Source organism: Solanum dulcamara, chromosome 7 (genome assembly GCF_947179165.1).
Source record: "Solanum dulcamara chromosome 7, daSolDulc1.2, whole genome shotgun sequence".
Classification (NCBI taxonomy): domain Eukaryota; kingdom Viridiplantae; phylum Streptophyta; class Magnoliopsida; order Solanales; family Solanaceae; genus Solanum; species Solanum dulcamara.
This window is the reverse complement of record NC_077243.1, coordinates 21,816,874-21,834,791: the sequence shown is the minus strand read 5'-3', so window position 1 is coordinate 21,834,791 and position 17,918 is coordinate 21,816,874. Positions and strand designations below refer to the sequence as shown.

At 33.8% G+C, this 17,918-nt stretch overlaps 1 protein-coding gene across 1 annotated transcript; it reads right to left on the bottom strand.

Moving 5' to 3' along the window:
- Positions 1-10,513: 10,513 nt before the first annotated feature.
- LOC129894603 (probable protein phosphatase 2C 75) lies at positions 10,514-17,697 on the bottom strand. Its single transcript, XM_055970296.1, has 5 exons — positions 17,485-17,697; positions 13,558-13,797; positions 13,039-13,422; positions 11,640-11,745; positions 10,514-10,857 (listed from the first exon to the last, which is right to left on the bottom strand). The coding sequence occupies exons 1-5, from the start codon at positions 17,695-17,697 to the stop codon at positions 10,514-10,516; spliced, it is 1,287 nt and encodes a 428-aa protein (XP_055826271.1).
- Between the last annotated feature and the right edge of the window lie 221 nt (positions 17,698-17,918).

The following is a 17,918-nucleotide window of genomic DNA, read 5'->3' as shown; positions in this document are numbered from 1 at the left end:
GATATTCTTCTTACTTCTTGATTGAGATCTACCATGATTGTGACTCCCACTGGGGCCACGTTCCGTTGGTCTTCCTCTCATCATCATCAAAGCTTTAGCTTGCTGTGAACTTGCTTATTTGTCTTCCTTATTTTTGCGCTGATTTTCTTCTTCTAAGATAGCGGCTGTAATTTTATCAACAACTAGACTGTCTGTATTGTTCGTCAGGTTGATGATGAGTTGATCATACGAGTCAGGCAGACTTTGAAGTAGAAGCTCTACACGTTCAGTTCCCTCTATTTTACAACCAATTATTGTAAGTTGCAAAAATAGAGTATTTAAAGTATTGATGTATTTAGTAACCGACATGGACTTTGCCATTCGAAGAGTATACAATCTTTTTTTAAGAAGATTTTATTATGCAAAAACTTGGCCTCATACAATCCCGTAAGAGTATCCCATATTTTTGTTATCATCCGTTTTTCAGCCACACTAGACAACACTTGATCAGCTAGTGCCAAGTGTAGATCAACAACTGCATTGCTGTCTATGTTATTCCACTTGCTGTCATCAGTAAATTTTGTGGGTCTGCCTTCAATTGCAGCTAAGCAATTGTCTTTTCTCAGTATCGCTTTTATTTTTATTTTCCACAATGAGAAATTAGTCTCATTGAATTTTTCAACGTCAAACTTTATTGTACTCGATATTGTTATTTGCTTCACACTCTTCTAAATCATTTCTGAATATTTTTGCGAACAATCGTGATAAACTATATCGTCACCAAAATTTACTATTTACGTGAATAGTATTATTCATCGAATTTTACTATTAATAAAAATTTACTATTCATGAATAGTACCTTTGCATAAAATAGACAGAATAACTGAGGGCTCTGATACCACTGTTCGGGGAGGAAGGACCACAACTAAAGTTTGATATGACAATAAATATGAAAATAAAATTAGATACGAGAATTTTACGTGGAAACCTCTCTAACAGATAGAGGGGAAAAACCACGGGGTAGAAGGATCGTACTATTAAAATATGGAGTACATTGCTCTCAAATACAAGGAGAAAACAATAATTAACACTTCTCTCTTGTAAGAAAAATAACTACTAAAGAGGACACTCAAGACTATAATATTTATCTTGGTGTATAACTCTCTTTGTATTTTTACTCTCACTTTTTCTGAATTGTGGATGATATAAATGAGGGAAGAAGACCCTCTATTTATAAGAAACAAAAAACGCGTAACAATATTTACGCATTAATTTCCTTTCTGTCAAAAAGGGGCAACAACTTTTGAAAAAGTTACAGCCAAATTGTCTTGGACGGTGCTTTCTTGCCAACTTTTTTGGTGCAGCATTCTTTGACTTTCTTGCATTTTGAGGTCAATTTAAATGACTTTACTTCAAATTTTTCCTGCCATATAATTAATTGTTGTTTCTTTAGTCCGCTATGAGTTATCATGGTCTTTAATATTGGATTTGCACACTTGATTATGATTGTTAGTTCATCAAAGAGAGGTTTGTTTAGGACAGAGATGGATGCACTTCTTTCATTTGCTGTGCAGAATAACAACTAACAGGACAAAAAAGTTACAGTGTCATTCTAGTATACTTTCTTATGTAAAGAATTTTAAAAGCTGCAAAGGAATTTAGGGGAGCAGCAACCTTGGAAATTTATGGAAAGGGAAAAATTGTATTAAGAGGAGTTAAATATATTTTTCGAGGAAGAGTATCATGTAAAAAATGTCATTTTGGATTGTTAGACGTCAAATTTGTTATGAAGGAAAATAAAAGATTTTGAAAGTAATAAACTTGAGAAGCATTGGGAAGGTTGAAATATAAAAGTTGTTGTTGGGTTGTCTTTAGATGTCGAATTTATTATGAAGGGAAACGAGAGATTTCAAAAGTAATAAACTTGAGAAGTTCTGAAAAGGAAAATATATTGCAAAGAGAGGAGATTTATATACTTTGAAAAAGATAATATTTCATATAATAGTACAAGGGTTTATTATTTTTTTTGCGTTGGATTGGCAAATTAAAGAGAATGCAGGAGAAGTCCTAGTAAATGGTAATGGCAGAAGTTTATAAAACAGTAGGTAGGTGTGTAAAACATTATATTTGAATGGTGTACCGTGTGTGGAAATCAGATATTGGTGGGATTGGTAGCCACATTTGTTAAAATTAATAGTCAAATTTTGGTAAAAGTTGGCAACAAAACTTTATAGAAATTGGCTTCCACATTTATTCAAATTATTAGTCAAATATTGGTGAAGGTTGGCAACCTAATTTTGTAGAAATTGGCTGTCATATTTATGTCAATCAAGAGGTTCAAAAACGCTATAAATAATGTAGCAATTAAACATTTAAAAACACACCAAAATAGAGAGTAATCCACAAACTATTTCTTAGTTTGTGAGAAAATATTGTGGGAGTAATATTTTAGTGAGTTGTGTGAAATAAAAGAGTGTTGTTCTTATAAAAGAGTAGTCATATTTTGATACTACCAAGTTGTCATCACTATTATTAGATCATATTTACCTCTTTATAATATTTGGTGTCATTGTTACTCTCTTGTTAATTCTATTTAGCTGAATATTATCCTGAGTGAGATTATCATTTTTCAACATCGTGGTATCAAAGCCATGACAAATAATAGTCCACTGTCCTTTCAATACCCCCGTCTTACAAAAAAAATTATAAAAAATGATGTCTACGAATAAAAGCCATTTTTGGCTCTCAAGATTTTTGGGACATTGTTGACAAAAGGTATACAAAACCCGCTAATGAGGAAATTTTGTCCCAAAATAAAAAAGAGGTCTTGTTAAAGACAAGAAAGAAAGATCAACATGCCCTCACTCTTATCCACCAGTATTTGGATGATGGCATGTTTGAGAAGGTGGCTGATGCAACCACCTCAAAAGAAGCTTGAGAGATTTTACAAAATTCTCTCCAAGGAGTTGATAAAGTAAAGAAGATAAAACTTCAAACTCTAAGGGTTGATTTTGAAGTTTTAAAAATGAAAGATTCTGAATCCATTTTGGATTTTTGTTCAAGATTGATGGCCGTTGTGAATCAACTAAGAAGGTACGAGGAGGAAGTAGATGATGTGCGTGTGATAGAAAAGATCCTTCACTCTTTAACACCTAAATTTGATTATGTGGTGTGTGCTATTGAGGAGTCTAAAGATTTAGACTCTATAATAGTAGAGCAATTAGAAGGTTCTTTGCAAGCCACAAAGAAAAGATAAAAAAGAGAAAAGAAGAGCCACTAGAGAAACTTCTTAAAACTCAGACATCCTTCAAATATCTAGAAGGTGTAAAATGTTATAGAGGAAACGGACAATGGCGAAGCTGTGGCGATCGTGGTGGTTGTGGAAGAGGAAGAAGCTATATTAACAAATTCAATAATGAAGATAAAAGCCACTAATCATTCAGAGGTCGTGGTCGTGGAAAATAATGACGTAGAGGGTGTGGAGCTTATCAATGTACCTATGACATGAGGTATGACAAATATAAAATTGAGTGTTATAACTATCATAAACTTGGACATTACTCTTAGAAATATCGTAGCAATGTTGAAGAGAAAGCTAACCTTGTTGACAACAACAAAGACGAAGATGAGTCAATACTGTTAATGACTCTTAAAGAAGAAGATACAAAAGATTGCAGTTCATGGTATCTTGACAATAGAGCAAGTAATCACTTGTGTGGACACAGAAAAATTTGTAGAGATAAAAAAGACGGTGAAAGGTAATGTGTCTTCTGGAGATACCTCAAAGGTCCAAATTCAAGGGATAAGTACACTTTTGATATCTTGTAAAGATGATGACCATAAATTGATTAATGAGGTTTGCTATGTGCCAAAATTGAAAAGTAATATTTTGATTTTTGGTCAACTTCTTGAAAAAGGATATGATATTCATATGAAAAATATGCATATCTGGCTTAGAGATTCAAGTAATATCTTAATTGCTAAAGTGAATATGGCAAAGAACAGGTTGTTTCCTTTGAATATTAAGACCATTGAAGCAAAGTGTTTGAAGACTAATGTGCAAGATGACTCATGGTGTTGGCACATGCGATTTGGGCACTTGAATTTTGAAGCACTTAGATCAATGGGCGACAAGGAAATGGTTGATGGGATTCCATCAATCAACCATCCCAATCAGTTGTGTGAATCTTGTCTTATTGGAAAACACGCAAGGAGGGGTTTTCCTAAAGAGTCCACATCAAGAGCAATCAAGCCACTCCAGCTTGTACACACTGATATATATGATCCAATCGATCCACCTTCTTTTTGTAAAAGTAAATACTTTTTGGTCTTTATTGATGATTTCAGTAGAAAGACTTGGATATATTTCTTGAAGCAAAAATCAAAAACTTATGTTGATTTTAAAAATTTTAAAGCACTTGTAGAAAAAAAAATGGCTATGAAATAAAAGAATTAAGGTCCGATAGAGGAGGCGAATTCACTTGCAAAGAATTTAATGACTTTTGTCAATCTCATGAAATTCGTCGTCCTCTAACGGTACCTTACTCGCCCCAGCAAAATGGAGTTGCAGAAAGAAAGAATAGAACAATTCTTAATATGGTTAGATGTGTGTTGAAAGCTAAAAGTATGCCAAAAGAATTTTTCTGTTTCTTGTGCAGTTTATTTGAGCAACAAGTCTCCAACAAGAAATGTGCGTGATCAAATGCCTTAAGAGGCATGAAGCGGAAGAAAGCCAAGTGTCAAGTACTTTAGAATCTTTGAAATGTTCCACATCAAGGGAGAGCTAAACTTGATGATCGAAGTGTCAAGTATATGTTTATTGGATATGACGCAAGTTTAAAAGGTTATAAGTTATACAACCCAAACAATAATAAGGTGGTGGTAAGTCGTGATGTTGAATTTGATGAAGAAGCGGCATGGAATTGAGAGACTCAGGAAGAAAGAATATATGATTTTCTTTCATACTTTGGAGATGAAGAAGAACAAGAGATCATGACACCTACACAGGATGTTACCCCACCTGCTTCACCAGCAAATATTGCATCTCCGTCTACTCAAGAGAGTTCAAGTGAAAGACCGCATAGAATGTGGAGCATCCAAGAACTCTATGATAACACAGAAGAAGTTACTAATTTTGATTTTTTGTTTTGTCTCTTTGCTGATAGTGAACCAATGAATTTTGATGAAATTGTTACAGACAAAAGTTATAGACACAACATGGAGGAGGAAATCCAATCAATCGAGAAGAACAACTCTTGTGAATAAACAACTCTTCCCAAGGATCATCAAGCAATTAAAATCAAATGGGTATACAAGGCAAAGGAAAATGCTCATGGAGAAGTAGAAAGATACAAGGCAAGACTTGTAGCTAAAGGCTACAAATAAAGGCATGGCATTGACTACGAGGAAGTCTATGGACCCGTTGCCCGCATGGAGACGATTCGTCTGCTGATTTCTTTAGCAACGCAAATGAAGTGAAAAATTCATCAACTAGATGTCAAATCGACATTCTTGAATGGAGTTCTTGAAGAAGAGGTCTATGTTGAGAAACCATTGGGCTTTATGATAAAAAATCATGAAGATAAGGTGTTGAGGTTGAAGAAAGCCTTATATGGGTTGAACCAAGCTCCAAGAGCGTGTAATATTCGCATTGACAAGTACTTTCAAGATAATAGATTTACTCGTTGTCTTCATTAATATGCTCTTTACATTAAAGTTCATACTAATGGATATATTCTGTTTGTTTGTCTTTATGTTGATGATCTTATTCTGACGGGTAATAACCTAGTTTTTTTGAAGCTTTCAAGAAAACTATGTCCCTTGAGTTCGAGATGACGGACATAGGGCTCATGTCATATTACTTGGGCCTAGAAGTGAAACAAATAGAGGAAAACATCTTTATATCTCAAGAAAGCTATACAAAGGAGATTTTAAAGAAGTTTAACATGTTCAATTGCAACCCCGTGAACACCTCAATGGAAAGTGAAATAAAATTGTTAAAGTTTGATGATGGTGAAAAGGTAGACTCTACTTTTTTTCAAAAGTCTCATGGGGAGTCTAAGTTACTTGACATGTACGAGACCAGATATACTTTTTGTAGTTGGAGTAGTAAGTCTCTTCATGGAAGCTCCTACCTCCACTCACTTGAAGGCCACTAAAAAAATTCTTCGTTACCTAAAAGGTACGATCGACCTAAGGCTATTTTATTCTTCTTCTAATGATTTTAACCTTGTGGGATATTGTGATAGTGATTATGCGAGAGATGTTGATGATAGAAAAAGCACATCTGATTTTGTGTTTTTGTTGGGTGATTGTGTTATTTCTTGGAGTTCAAAGAAACAATCCATTGTTACTCTCTCGACTTGTGAAGCTAAATATGTGGCAGCAACATCATGTATATGCCATGCTATTTGGTTGAGGAGATTATTGAAGGAACTCAATCTGCCACAAATTGAAGTCATAATGATTTGTGTTGATAACAAATCTGCGCAATCACTTGCCAAGAATCTAATGTATCATGATCGGAGCAAGCATATAGACACAAGATATCATTTTATCCGAGAATGCATTGCCAAGAAAGAGGTAGAACTCAAGTATATGAAATCGCATGATCAAGTTGCGGATATCTTTACAAAGCCTCTCAAATTTTAAGATTTTTAGAGATTGAGATCAAGCCTTGGAATAAAGAAGAAAAATCAAAATTAAGGAATCGATTTGTGGAAATCAAATGTTGGTGGGATTGGTAGCCACATTTATTGAAATTAATAGTCAAATTTTGATGAAAGTTGGTAGACAAACTTTGTAGAAATTGGCTTCCATATTTATTCAAATTGTTAGTCAAATAGATGAAAGTTGGCAATCTAACTTTGTAGAAATTGGTTGCCTCATTTATGTCAATCAAGAGGTTCAAAAATCTTATAAATAGAGTAGCAATTGAACATTTGAAAACACACCAAAATAGAAAAAGCAATAGAGAGAATAGAGAGTAATCTGCAAACTATTTTTTAGGTTGTGAAAAAATATTGTGGGAGTAATATTTTAGTGAGTTGTATGAAATAAAAGAGTGTTGGTCTTATAAAAGAGTAGTCATATTTTGATACTATCAAGTTGCCATCACTATTATTGTATCATATTTACCCCTTTATAATATTTGTGTCATTGTTACTCTCTTGTTATTGCTATTTAGCGTGAATATTATCCTAAGTGAGATTATCATTTTTTCAACACCGTGTTGTGGCCGCTACTGGACAGAACGTCCCTGTTTTGGAAATTTCTGTTTGTTTTTAACAAAAGTAGGCGCTAAACGAAAATTGCAGAGAAGAAAAATAAAGGAACGGGGAGAAAAGAAAGGAGATTAAAAGAGCAACATACCTGGATGAGTCGTAGGGATTTGGGATGGCATTTTGCACAATTTCAAAGGCAGCGGGGGAACTTTTAAGATCGATCGAATCTGTAATTCCGTAGAAGGACTTAAGAGGAAGTCGTTGGGAAAAATCATGAAGGAATAGGGTGTATAGGGAGGAGATTGATATAGAAGCATACCTGAATGGTTCGTAGGAATTTAGGGTGGTTTTTCCAAACAACTGTGTAGACAGCGGAGGGGACCGTCCAAAATCTGTGGAAGAAGGCAACAGAGATTTGTTGGAATAAAACATGGAAAAACGGGGAGAATATTGATCTTGTAAATAAATAGATGAAGGTGATGTATGAAAGATGTGTTGGGTTTAAGAACCATCAAGATGTTTGGGAAGAGACATGAAGATCTCGTGAAGTGGCTCTTATTGAGCCTGTTGAGGTAGAAGCGGTGAATGCATCGCCTATTGTGAATGTGATAAAGAGTAAAAACAATCAGGACTGCCACGTAGGCGGCCTAAGATTCTCCTATATATATATATATATAATAAGATATATGATTGCTTTGATGCTTCATAGGGTGACCAAAACAGAATAGAGAAAAGAGAGATCTATTCAAGAGTCTTGAAGTAGAAGAAGAGTCTATTGCTACAACGAGCAGAACATGTTCCTATCAAGTTTTATTAATGTTGTTCTTGTGAATTGTAATAGGTAGATTCTTGTGGTTCTAAATGATATACCTATTACATTCATAGAGATTTATTTATATTAGGTGTTGATTTTCTGTTGTAAAAAGCTTCATAAATTGGGTAGGGTCTTTGATAGAGCTGGAGAAGATACCAAAAATTTGGAAGAATTGTTGAGGATTGGGGTATGTGTTGTTAAAGTCGGTTCCTTTGGTATACAAATAAAGAGACTTAATATGTATAATAAAAATAATCATTCATCGGAAGATTGAACTTTTTGTATTAGTAGGGTGGAATTTTCGAAATTGTTCTATTAGAAAATATAATTATATGACTTAAATAAAATAAATCAAAAGTGTATTACCATTTATAAAAAAAAAATTAGCTTATATAAATTCTATCCTTCAAGCCTGGAAGGTGCTTACTTTAGTAAAATAAAGTCATAATTGTATCTCTATTTATTAAAATTCTAGCTTATATAAATGGAAAAATTACCTAAAAATACACAACTTTTTATCATATTTTTAAAAATTTCCAACCATTTGAAAAAATTACAAAAATCTGTATTCTCTCCTATTCTTGAATACATCACTTTACGCGATTTATCGATCGGATACACCATTTTAAGCAATGTAGTAATCGGATACATCACTTTATATGATGTATCGAGACGTTGGATACATCAATACATTACGCGCTCACTAAATTCTATCCTCCAAACCAGGAAGGTGCTCCGAGGATCGAAGTGGATCAATATAGAATATATTAGGACAAGTTAATTTGGAAGGTCTTATGACAATAAAAAATAACTTCCGTCTCACCTCTTTACTAAGTTATCATATAAAAGGATTTTTATTATAGAGACATTGGAATGAGTTGAGTTTAGTTTTGTTTTAAAAAAAGATTTATAGTTTATTTGATCAAGTTTAAATAACAGCTTATTTTGAAAATTCTATTTATTTTTATAAAAATAATTCAATGAGAAGCAATTTGTTTAGCTAATAAGTTTTAAAAATATTGTTAAACAACACTTAATATTTGTCCAAATTTTTAAAAAGTATTTCTAACTTGTAAGTATGTTTTCTCAAAAGTGTTTTTCGAAAAAAATATTTTTGGGAAGAAACTACTTTTTACAACTTCTCCTTAAAGTCTTAAACCTTGGTCCAATACCTCTAAGTTTTTTTAAGAAAGAGCACTTTTTAAAATTAAAAAAAAAAACACTTTTGGCCTTGGAGAACCTTGACAAACTAAGCTATTAGACTAATTTGAGATACATTTAGTTGAAATATGTCGGTCATGGTAAAACTAAACCCAGATAATTAGGTTTAAATGTGTACGACTGATTCTGACAAAAATATTGTTAGAGTCCTTAAAATTAAAATTTCTTTGTCAAAATTTGTAAAGTAGCTGCGCAACTCAAACCCATCGCTAGATGGAGGCAAGTGATCTGGGAGAAACCAACAAAGGACACAATTAAAATTAATACTGATAGAAGCTATATTCATGACACAGGCAAAGCAGAGATAAGTGGAGTCATGCGAAATGAACATGGGGATCTTGTCTTTGCATTCTCAATTCCTGCCCAGTGCTATAGTAATAATGAAGTTGAAGCACTTGTTGCTATGTACAGAGTTAATTGCTGCATACTAAATGGATTCACTTAGCTATGGCTCGAGTTGGATTCAAAAATCATCACAGATATGCTGAAAAATGAGTCTACCAAGAACTTGAAGCTTAAAACCATTATAGATGCTACTCTACATATGTTAAATCAGACTACTTCTCATGTTTCTCATTGTTTTAGAAAAGCAAATCAAATGGTGGATTTTATGACAAAACAAGCATCAGAGAGAGCTTCTGAGTCCTATCAGTCTTTCCATAGCATGCCTAAGGAAGTTAAAGGAGTTTTTCATTTGGACAAATCTCAACTCCCAAGTTTTAGATTAAGATACGACAAAGCTAACTTCTATGTTAGTTAATCACTTATATTTTGGCATAGACAAGAGGTTGAGAGAAATAAATGCAGGATATTCTCTCCAGTATAGAACCGCTTTTTGCTCTTTGTATAACAGGTTGAGCCATACAACCTGTTTTTTTATCTTAGAGGTAAGGTTTGGCCCCACTCTTTTGCACTTCTAAGATATAATATACTCTCTCAGGTTCTCTCACCTGAATAATTTTCTTGGCCGAAAAAAAAAATATCAATTATATTGAGGTGGAATTATCAATTAAAAAAAAGCAAGGCTAGGATCAAAAATTAAATAAAGATGACAAAAACATTGACTTTATCTATCAGATCAATTATCGCCTAGAAGACAAGTTGCTAAAAGTAACATTACAGAAAAACCAAATTGAAGTCATTTAAGCAGTACCAATGTCTATCTTTAAGCTTGAGAAAAACTTTTAAGCAAAGTTTAATGAAGCATCTCCAAATGGGAAATTCCCTTTGGTAACTATCGAATATGTTCAATTGAAGAAGTTACTTTCTCCTGAAACTAAAGCTGAATATAATCTATTTTCAAATCAACCACAATGACACTGATGTTATCTTGGCTACCCCGTGCTATAGCAAGGCGAGTAAGTAGAGCTGCTGCAGCAGCACTTGGGGAAGAAAATACTTCTCCTCTGCCATCATTTTCAACCCAAGGCCTCAACCCATCATTTTCAGCACTTGGATTTTCTTGTTGAAGACATTCTCTAGCCACCTGACATGCCATTTCATTTGGTACAACGTCCCACAAGCCATCACTCGCAATAATCAAACACTCATCTTGTAGATCCCTTTTTGTGAAGGTAAATTCAGGCTCAGATATGATATATTTCTTTAAATACTTGACTCCTGTTTGCAATGCAAAATAAAAGAAGGAATGTTCAATACTAGTATTTAAATTTCTATAAAAAAAAAAAGTGACTAAGCAAAAGTGCCCTAAGAAGTACATATATTTCAAAATTAACAAGCACATAAAACCATACAACTTCACTACAAACAAACTATATAATTGAATGTCATCAACGTTATGATATCTTGGTTAATCTTCAATTGTTACAAGGATAGTAACATAAAATGGAACCCTTCAAGTATTTACAAAGCAATTGAATCTGCAAATTTTATGTATTCTACAAACAATCCATTTTGCATAAAGTCATGGTTACAATATTAACAATCTAGCATCAAAGAAAGTGGCATGGTATGTATAAATTCATTTAGGACAACATAAGTTCTCTTCCTGAACCATCACTAACCCTATTGGAAAGCCATTGATCAACTCAAAAGATATCCAACCAATTTACTCTATTGTGTGTTACTACTTTTAATTGTCGTCTTAATGATAAGCAGGCATTGAATGAACGGGCATACAACACATATATCCTACATGCACATTCCAACATAAAGCCCTAGATAATTTAAACCCTGATTGTCTCTATTGCATAACCTAAAACAAATGATGGTTAATTACATCGCCTAAAAATTTATAGTTTTGATGCTAATTTCCTTTTACTGAAGCAGACATTTAGCGAAACGAGATTAAGCATTGATTATATGGACACAAGTATTGTTTCAATTGATAATGTAATTGCATAGAGAAACAGGTTAATTACTGCAAAAGGAAAATAAGTTACCTATTGCCCTAGACATTGAAAGTATGCCTTCAACTCGTGCACAATCGTCAAAATCAACCCGGCCTCCCCATGCCTCTATTCTAGCACGTTCCTCTGGTCTGTCGGGCTGTAATGAAAAGTGAAGTTATTTTTAACGAGGAAAATCATTTTCTTCGACACGATATTTTCAGATGTCAACGCTGAAGCAAAATAATAGAATATTCCCATAGCTAAATTTGGTACTTTATCAGTAGAGAATACAAACAGTAAATCATGAACCTGCCATGTTCAACTATCAATGCAGTAAAAAAAACTCAATCCCATAGCTTACTTTGCTTAGTTACACTTGTATAATTGAACAATAGTTACAATAATATTCAGTACTAATGCACATGTTAATCTTATACATGAACATGCATTCTGACTCGACTTATGACTAATACTTAATGTCATTGATATAATGTCATACATGACCTCAGACATACGAGTGTTATTTAATGAACCAGTGCGGAGAAAGGAAGGAGTTAAAACGATGTGCAGTTTTTATTTTTTTTCCTATTTCATTGTTATAACGTCTTAATTTGCATTTTTGCTTTGATTGATGAGTACTTAAGAGAACCAAGATGAGTTAAAATCACATATGTTTTGATATGAAGTATTTTACTATTTTAAGTGGTTCTACTTGACCTAGATTCGAATTGATGAGATTTGTAGATTTTTAATTTAAGAAAATACTTGATATTTTTTTCACAATATATATAGGAGTAAAAAATATTTCTTGATGAAAATGAACTCCCTTTAGAGGCAAGAGGCCCATTACGCATGAACAAGTTAATTATAACTGGCTAATATTTTAGGGGAAGGGTGAAAAAACAGTACTCATGTTGGACTTTTGATCCTCCCTGATTATTCCTGGTATGGTTCAGGAAGGTGTAGTTTAGTTTTCTAGAAATTGAAGGTACAAGGGCCTCGGCCATCTCATATAAATGGTAGCCTCTTTTGTGTATCTTAGCTACCTTTAAATTGTCGCGTATTGCTTCCCTCCCCTTTGCATTCCCTTATAATTAGAGGTAAGATTTGATCTCCCTCTTGTATTCTTTTGCTTAAATAATACACAAGACACAAGGTAGGGGTCTGGGTCCATCCACCACCAGGGGAGGTGCAAGCCTAGGTGGATGGATTCTATCAAAATATATATATATATATATATAAAAATTGATATCTTAGGATCATTTATAAATTAAATAAAAAGATGACATTTTAAATTTTCTTTGTATAAAAATAAAGATCTTTTACCTAGAAAAATAAAAATCTCTTGTAAAAAAATTTATAAAACTAAAATAAATTTAGAAAAAAGATAGACATAAAATTGCTGGTGCCTATTTTTCCAATAAATTTATAAAGGATTATAAAAAGATACCTTGTGATCAATAGATAGAGGCATGACCCTCCCACCACGGCTAAGAACAGCACGTGCATCACCACAATTAGCAACAATAATAATTTCCTTTGTAAGAATTGCCAACACGGCTGTGGATCCCCCGAGTCCCAAGTGCTGCGGTGGACAGCCGCAAGGGATACCTATACCACACTCATAGCAGGTAACAAAAGCCATCTCATCAATCCTCTCAAAGCATCTCTTCAACACCCTTTTCCACATCTCCTTAACCCTATGCGCTTCCAATTGTGCTCTTGTCCTCCGGGACATGTTCTCGTTGCTGCTGCTGCTGCATATGATCGTCTTCGTCATCATCAGCTCTTCTAGTAGTACAAGGTACATTCTATCTCTACACAATCCAGATACCTGCATCAATAATTAATTTTCGTTTCGTAACCATTATTTTTTTTCTAGCTTAAAATGGATTGATTTAACTTTATAAATTACTAATTATCAAATGAAAGTAGAATGGTAGCTAGGGATAGATTTATTTATTTTTACATGAGGTCCACCAAGTCCATCGTAAACAGCAAAGAAATCAATGGGGCGATGTTGATTGAGATAAGGGGAGCAAAGGTTTGGCCAAACAGAAATCGCATCTTCCATTGAACTCCTTTTCCCAGGTATAGAAATTGCTCCAACCACTGGGACTGGTTCTTCTGGTGCACCTGCCCCCGATGCTGCGCCTAAATTAGAATCACTCATCCTGAGATTTGGTACACGAAGATTGATGAAGAAGAACTAATAATCAACAAAGAGGATTCGAATAGCAATTGCAGAAGACTTCTCGGGGAAATCGTCTGTGAGATTGATTCTTTTTGGTGCAATTGTTACAGAGAGATATTGGCATATATAGGAGGAGTCTGGAGAAGTGCCAAAATACACTTAATTGTATTTTTGTAATCTGTGTACCAGGAAGGAATTCGTGAATGATCCGAAAGCGTATGATACATGTGTCTATAAAAATATTTTTGTAATTAAACTGCATATCTTCTGTATGTAATTTGCATTTCATTTGTTCACTTCTGTTAACTGCATTTGTTTGTTTCTGATGTAATAAATCCAGTCTCTCAACTAGAGACTACAGTGACCAAAAAAAAAAGGTGAAAACAAGGTGTAGCAATACCTTGTTTCTTTTAGTGTGAAAACAAGGTGTAGAAACCATTTTTGAGTGTCATGAAAATGTGCAAGAATAGATTTGTAGTTTTAGCTTCTGTCCATAGGTTTTGACAGTAGTTTTTAAAAAATTAAAAATATTGTTTGTTCATCAAATTTGATCAATTTTTAAAAATTTATCAAGGACAAATTTTGGATGAAATTTCACTTTTACTCATAAAATTTCAAAATTTTTTCGAGTAATTAAGGTGTTGTTTGGACCCAAGTTTCCAAATATTGTTGGGAGAAATTTTGGAGAAGTTTCATCATGCGTCTGGCCACACATTTTCCTAAATTTTTGTAAAATTCCAAAAAATATTATTTTGTACTTAAAAGTTTTAAAAATTATTAAAAATACTCATAAGTTTGTGTTATCATTTTATAATGAACATGTTCCATTAAAAAAAACCTTATAACATAATTGATAACAATCAACAACAACAAAATAACATATAGGCAAGAGCAATACATTAATCGAATTAAAAACAAATTATTCTTTTTTTCAAATCATGTCAATCGAATTATTCTTTTCTGGAGGAGGTAATACCAAACTATTCTTTTATAAAATCTTGGTTGATCATATTAATGGAGTAAGTTGGTAGATAAATATTTAGTTGAAATTAATAAACAATTGGTGTTTTAATAAAATATAAAAGTTTGGAGTTATTTTTAATTTTTTAAAACTTTCCAAGTTCTAGTTTTTTTTAGAGCTTGGGAACTTGGGACTTTGCAAAATATATTTGCTAAGGGTAAATTGTATGGACAAACACAAGTTTCCAAATATTTTTCAAGTTTTTCCCAAAAACTACTTGGGGCCAAACGCCCACTAAATGTTTATCCACACACAACTTCAAATTTCAAAAATAATTTTTCAACACAACTTCAAAAAATGCATCTTTTCGAATTTCAACTAAATGATCTATAGTCAAACGCTAGCTTATTGTACCTTAATTTATTTATTCTTAAGAATTTACCTACTTTATAATAACTCGGACCCGTTGAAGTAACAAAAATATGTATATGAAATTACAAAATTTACATAAAAGTTGGTAGGTCACATACATCAATGAATTTTATTACATATGACTGAAGGAGTTTAGGCTTTTATGTGGCTCATAAGCAAAATAAAAACGATAAAAGTAAGATTTCACTTGTATGCCACACAAAAGAGAGAAGTTCAATCTCTTTTCTTTTTTTGGGTTAAAAAGGGGCATTTTATTTATATATAATATGTATCCATATAAGTTGGCCTGAAATACTACTAGTGTCTTGGTTTCTAACTAAGTCGATCCTATAAGTGGCATTTCATGCCTATTAAAATTAGTTCCATCCTTGTCTATTTAGGGAAGATTTGGTTAAAGTGGTTCTTTCAACTATGGTGAGAAATTTAGTTTTCCAACTAGCTAGTTTCGATTGCATATTATCAATGAGACGTTCGATCTCTTTCCTTCTTACCTCCATCATTTTCAAATATAATATTAGATCTTCATATTAGAAAATAAAATGATAAGATAAAAGGGAAGATTGAAGCACCATTAACAACACCTGAAGCTATGTGATAGAATATATGCGTCCACCACACGAGTCAGGGGACCAGGTCCCTTGACACAACCAGTTAACAGAATGCTCAAGAAACGAACAACTAATGCAAGTAATGAACAAGACGAGAGTTTTACGTGGAAAACTCATTTCTCAAGGGAGAAACAACTACGACCTTTCCAACATGATTTCCAACCAATCTTCACTAGATGCAAGAGCAAAGTGATCTATTACAACCTATGTAACTAGATACAAATCCTCTTCACCACTATGCTTGCAACACCCTATCACAAGACTTCGAACCTAAGCAATATGACTATTGCCCACTACCCCAACTCACTCTAGTTGACGTAGAATTTCAACACTCCGATCAAGGCTAACTCTAGCAATGACTCCGAAACTAAGCAATAAGACTATTGCCCACTACACAACCACTCCTAGGTTAATGTAGACTTCTCTAACCACTTCAATGATAACTCTAGCAAAGAAGTCACAATGACACAATATAAAGAGAAATAATCAATATTTCTTAATATAAAGAGAAATAATCAATATTTCTTTATATGATAAGAACTGATTTTACAATATTTAGCTGACAAGACTCAACATTACAATAAAGTAACAACCTAATCAATAGTAGCTCGATCAAGTCCCGTGCTGCTTTGAGGAAGTGCTTTTTCTTTTCAGCATACACTCTTTTTTCCTTTTGCCTTGTAAATGTGATGTGTGAAAACTAAGTTGTTTCATGTCCCAAAGATAGTATTTAGCATATGGACGAAACAACCTAGTACCTTTTGATTGGTTGGATGTCTCTGTTCTTCAGCTGCTGCCCACCAACTACAGCAGGTGGTGGCAACTTTTATAGCTGGTCACATCATTCATGGGACCAGGTCGACCAGGTCCCCCGATCAGGTCCCATGGTTTGTAGTCTCTTCTGATTTGCCCACCTACCTCTGCAGCTTTTTCATCTTTACAACTATAGTCCACTTTCTTGTTCCGAACAAACGTTACTCATGGGACCAAGTCCTATGGTTTGTTAATACATCAAAACCTGAATATAACATTTTTCCTCTTTTTGATGATGACAAAATATGCAAACCTGTAAGTCATATTTCTGCTACTAGGTCCTTCATAAGTCATTTTTTCTTCTAGACAAACGTTACTCATGGGACTAGGCCCCTCTACCAGGTCCTATGGTTTGTTAATACATCAAAACTTAAATATAACATTTTTTCCTTTTTTGATGATGACAAACCATGTGGATTGTGTTCATATTTCTGCAAATAGGTAGTTGGTCCCCATGTCACATAGCTTCGAGACATACCATGAACACAACTACATTCCCCCTATCAGTATGATCAAGTCCCTCATACATTCCCTTTGTCATACAGTTCCCCCTATCACATATCTTCGAGACATATCATGAAGACATAACATGAACACATAACTTCCCCATTTTGGCATCATAAAAATATATCATAATAAACCAAGCAAAATTTAAGTAATTATGAAAGAATCCATGGCCTCTAGGGCAGACACGAAGCATGAGAGAAATAGCATAAAACAAGTACAGACCAGTAGAGACAAGGCAAATACTTCATTAATTAGAGAATAACATTACAAAACATAGTTAATAAACTACAATAAGAACCGCGAAGACTGCCACTGGACAAAAATATAGGTTTAGGTAGTTCGAACGATTTGGGGAGATTAAGTAGGAGGAGGTTTGGGAACCAAGGATTGGAGAAGGAGGGCCATTCGGACATTTTCATCAGCATGAGCTTGAAGCAATTGTTGAGTAAGAGTATTGACTTCAGCATTCAAGCTCTCATTTTGGACCTGCAAAGTAGAAATCTTGCCCATACCAGGTCCCTCACTTTGCGCCTGTAGCATCTGAGCATTCAATCTTGCAATCTCAGCATCCCTGCTTTCAAGTGTTACCGTCATCTCCTTAAGCTCCGGGTTTAATCTCTCTTGTTGTTCTATGAGATCACAAACTTAGAATTTGGCCTTGTTTCCAATTTTCCCTCAATATACTCACATTCAAGAAGAGTGATTTGTGAGGAGGCTTGCTTGATTACTCCTTTGATCCCTTTTCTGACTTTGACTCCAAAATGATCAAATATTAGGTCCTTAGGTAACCATACCCCAACCCATATTTGCCATCC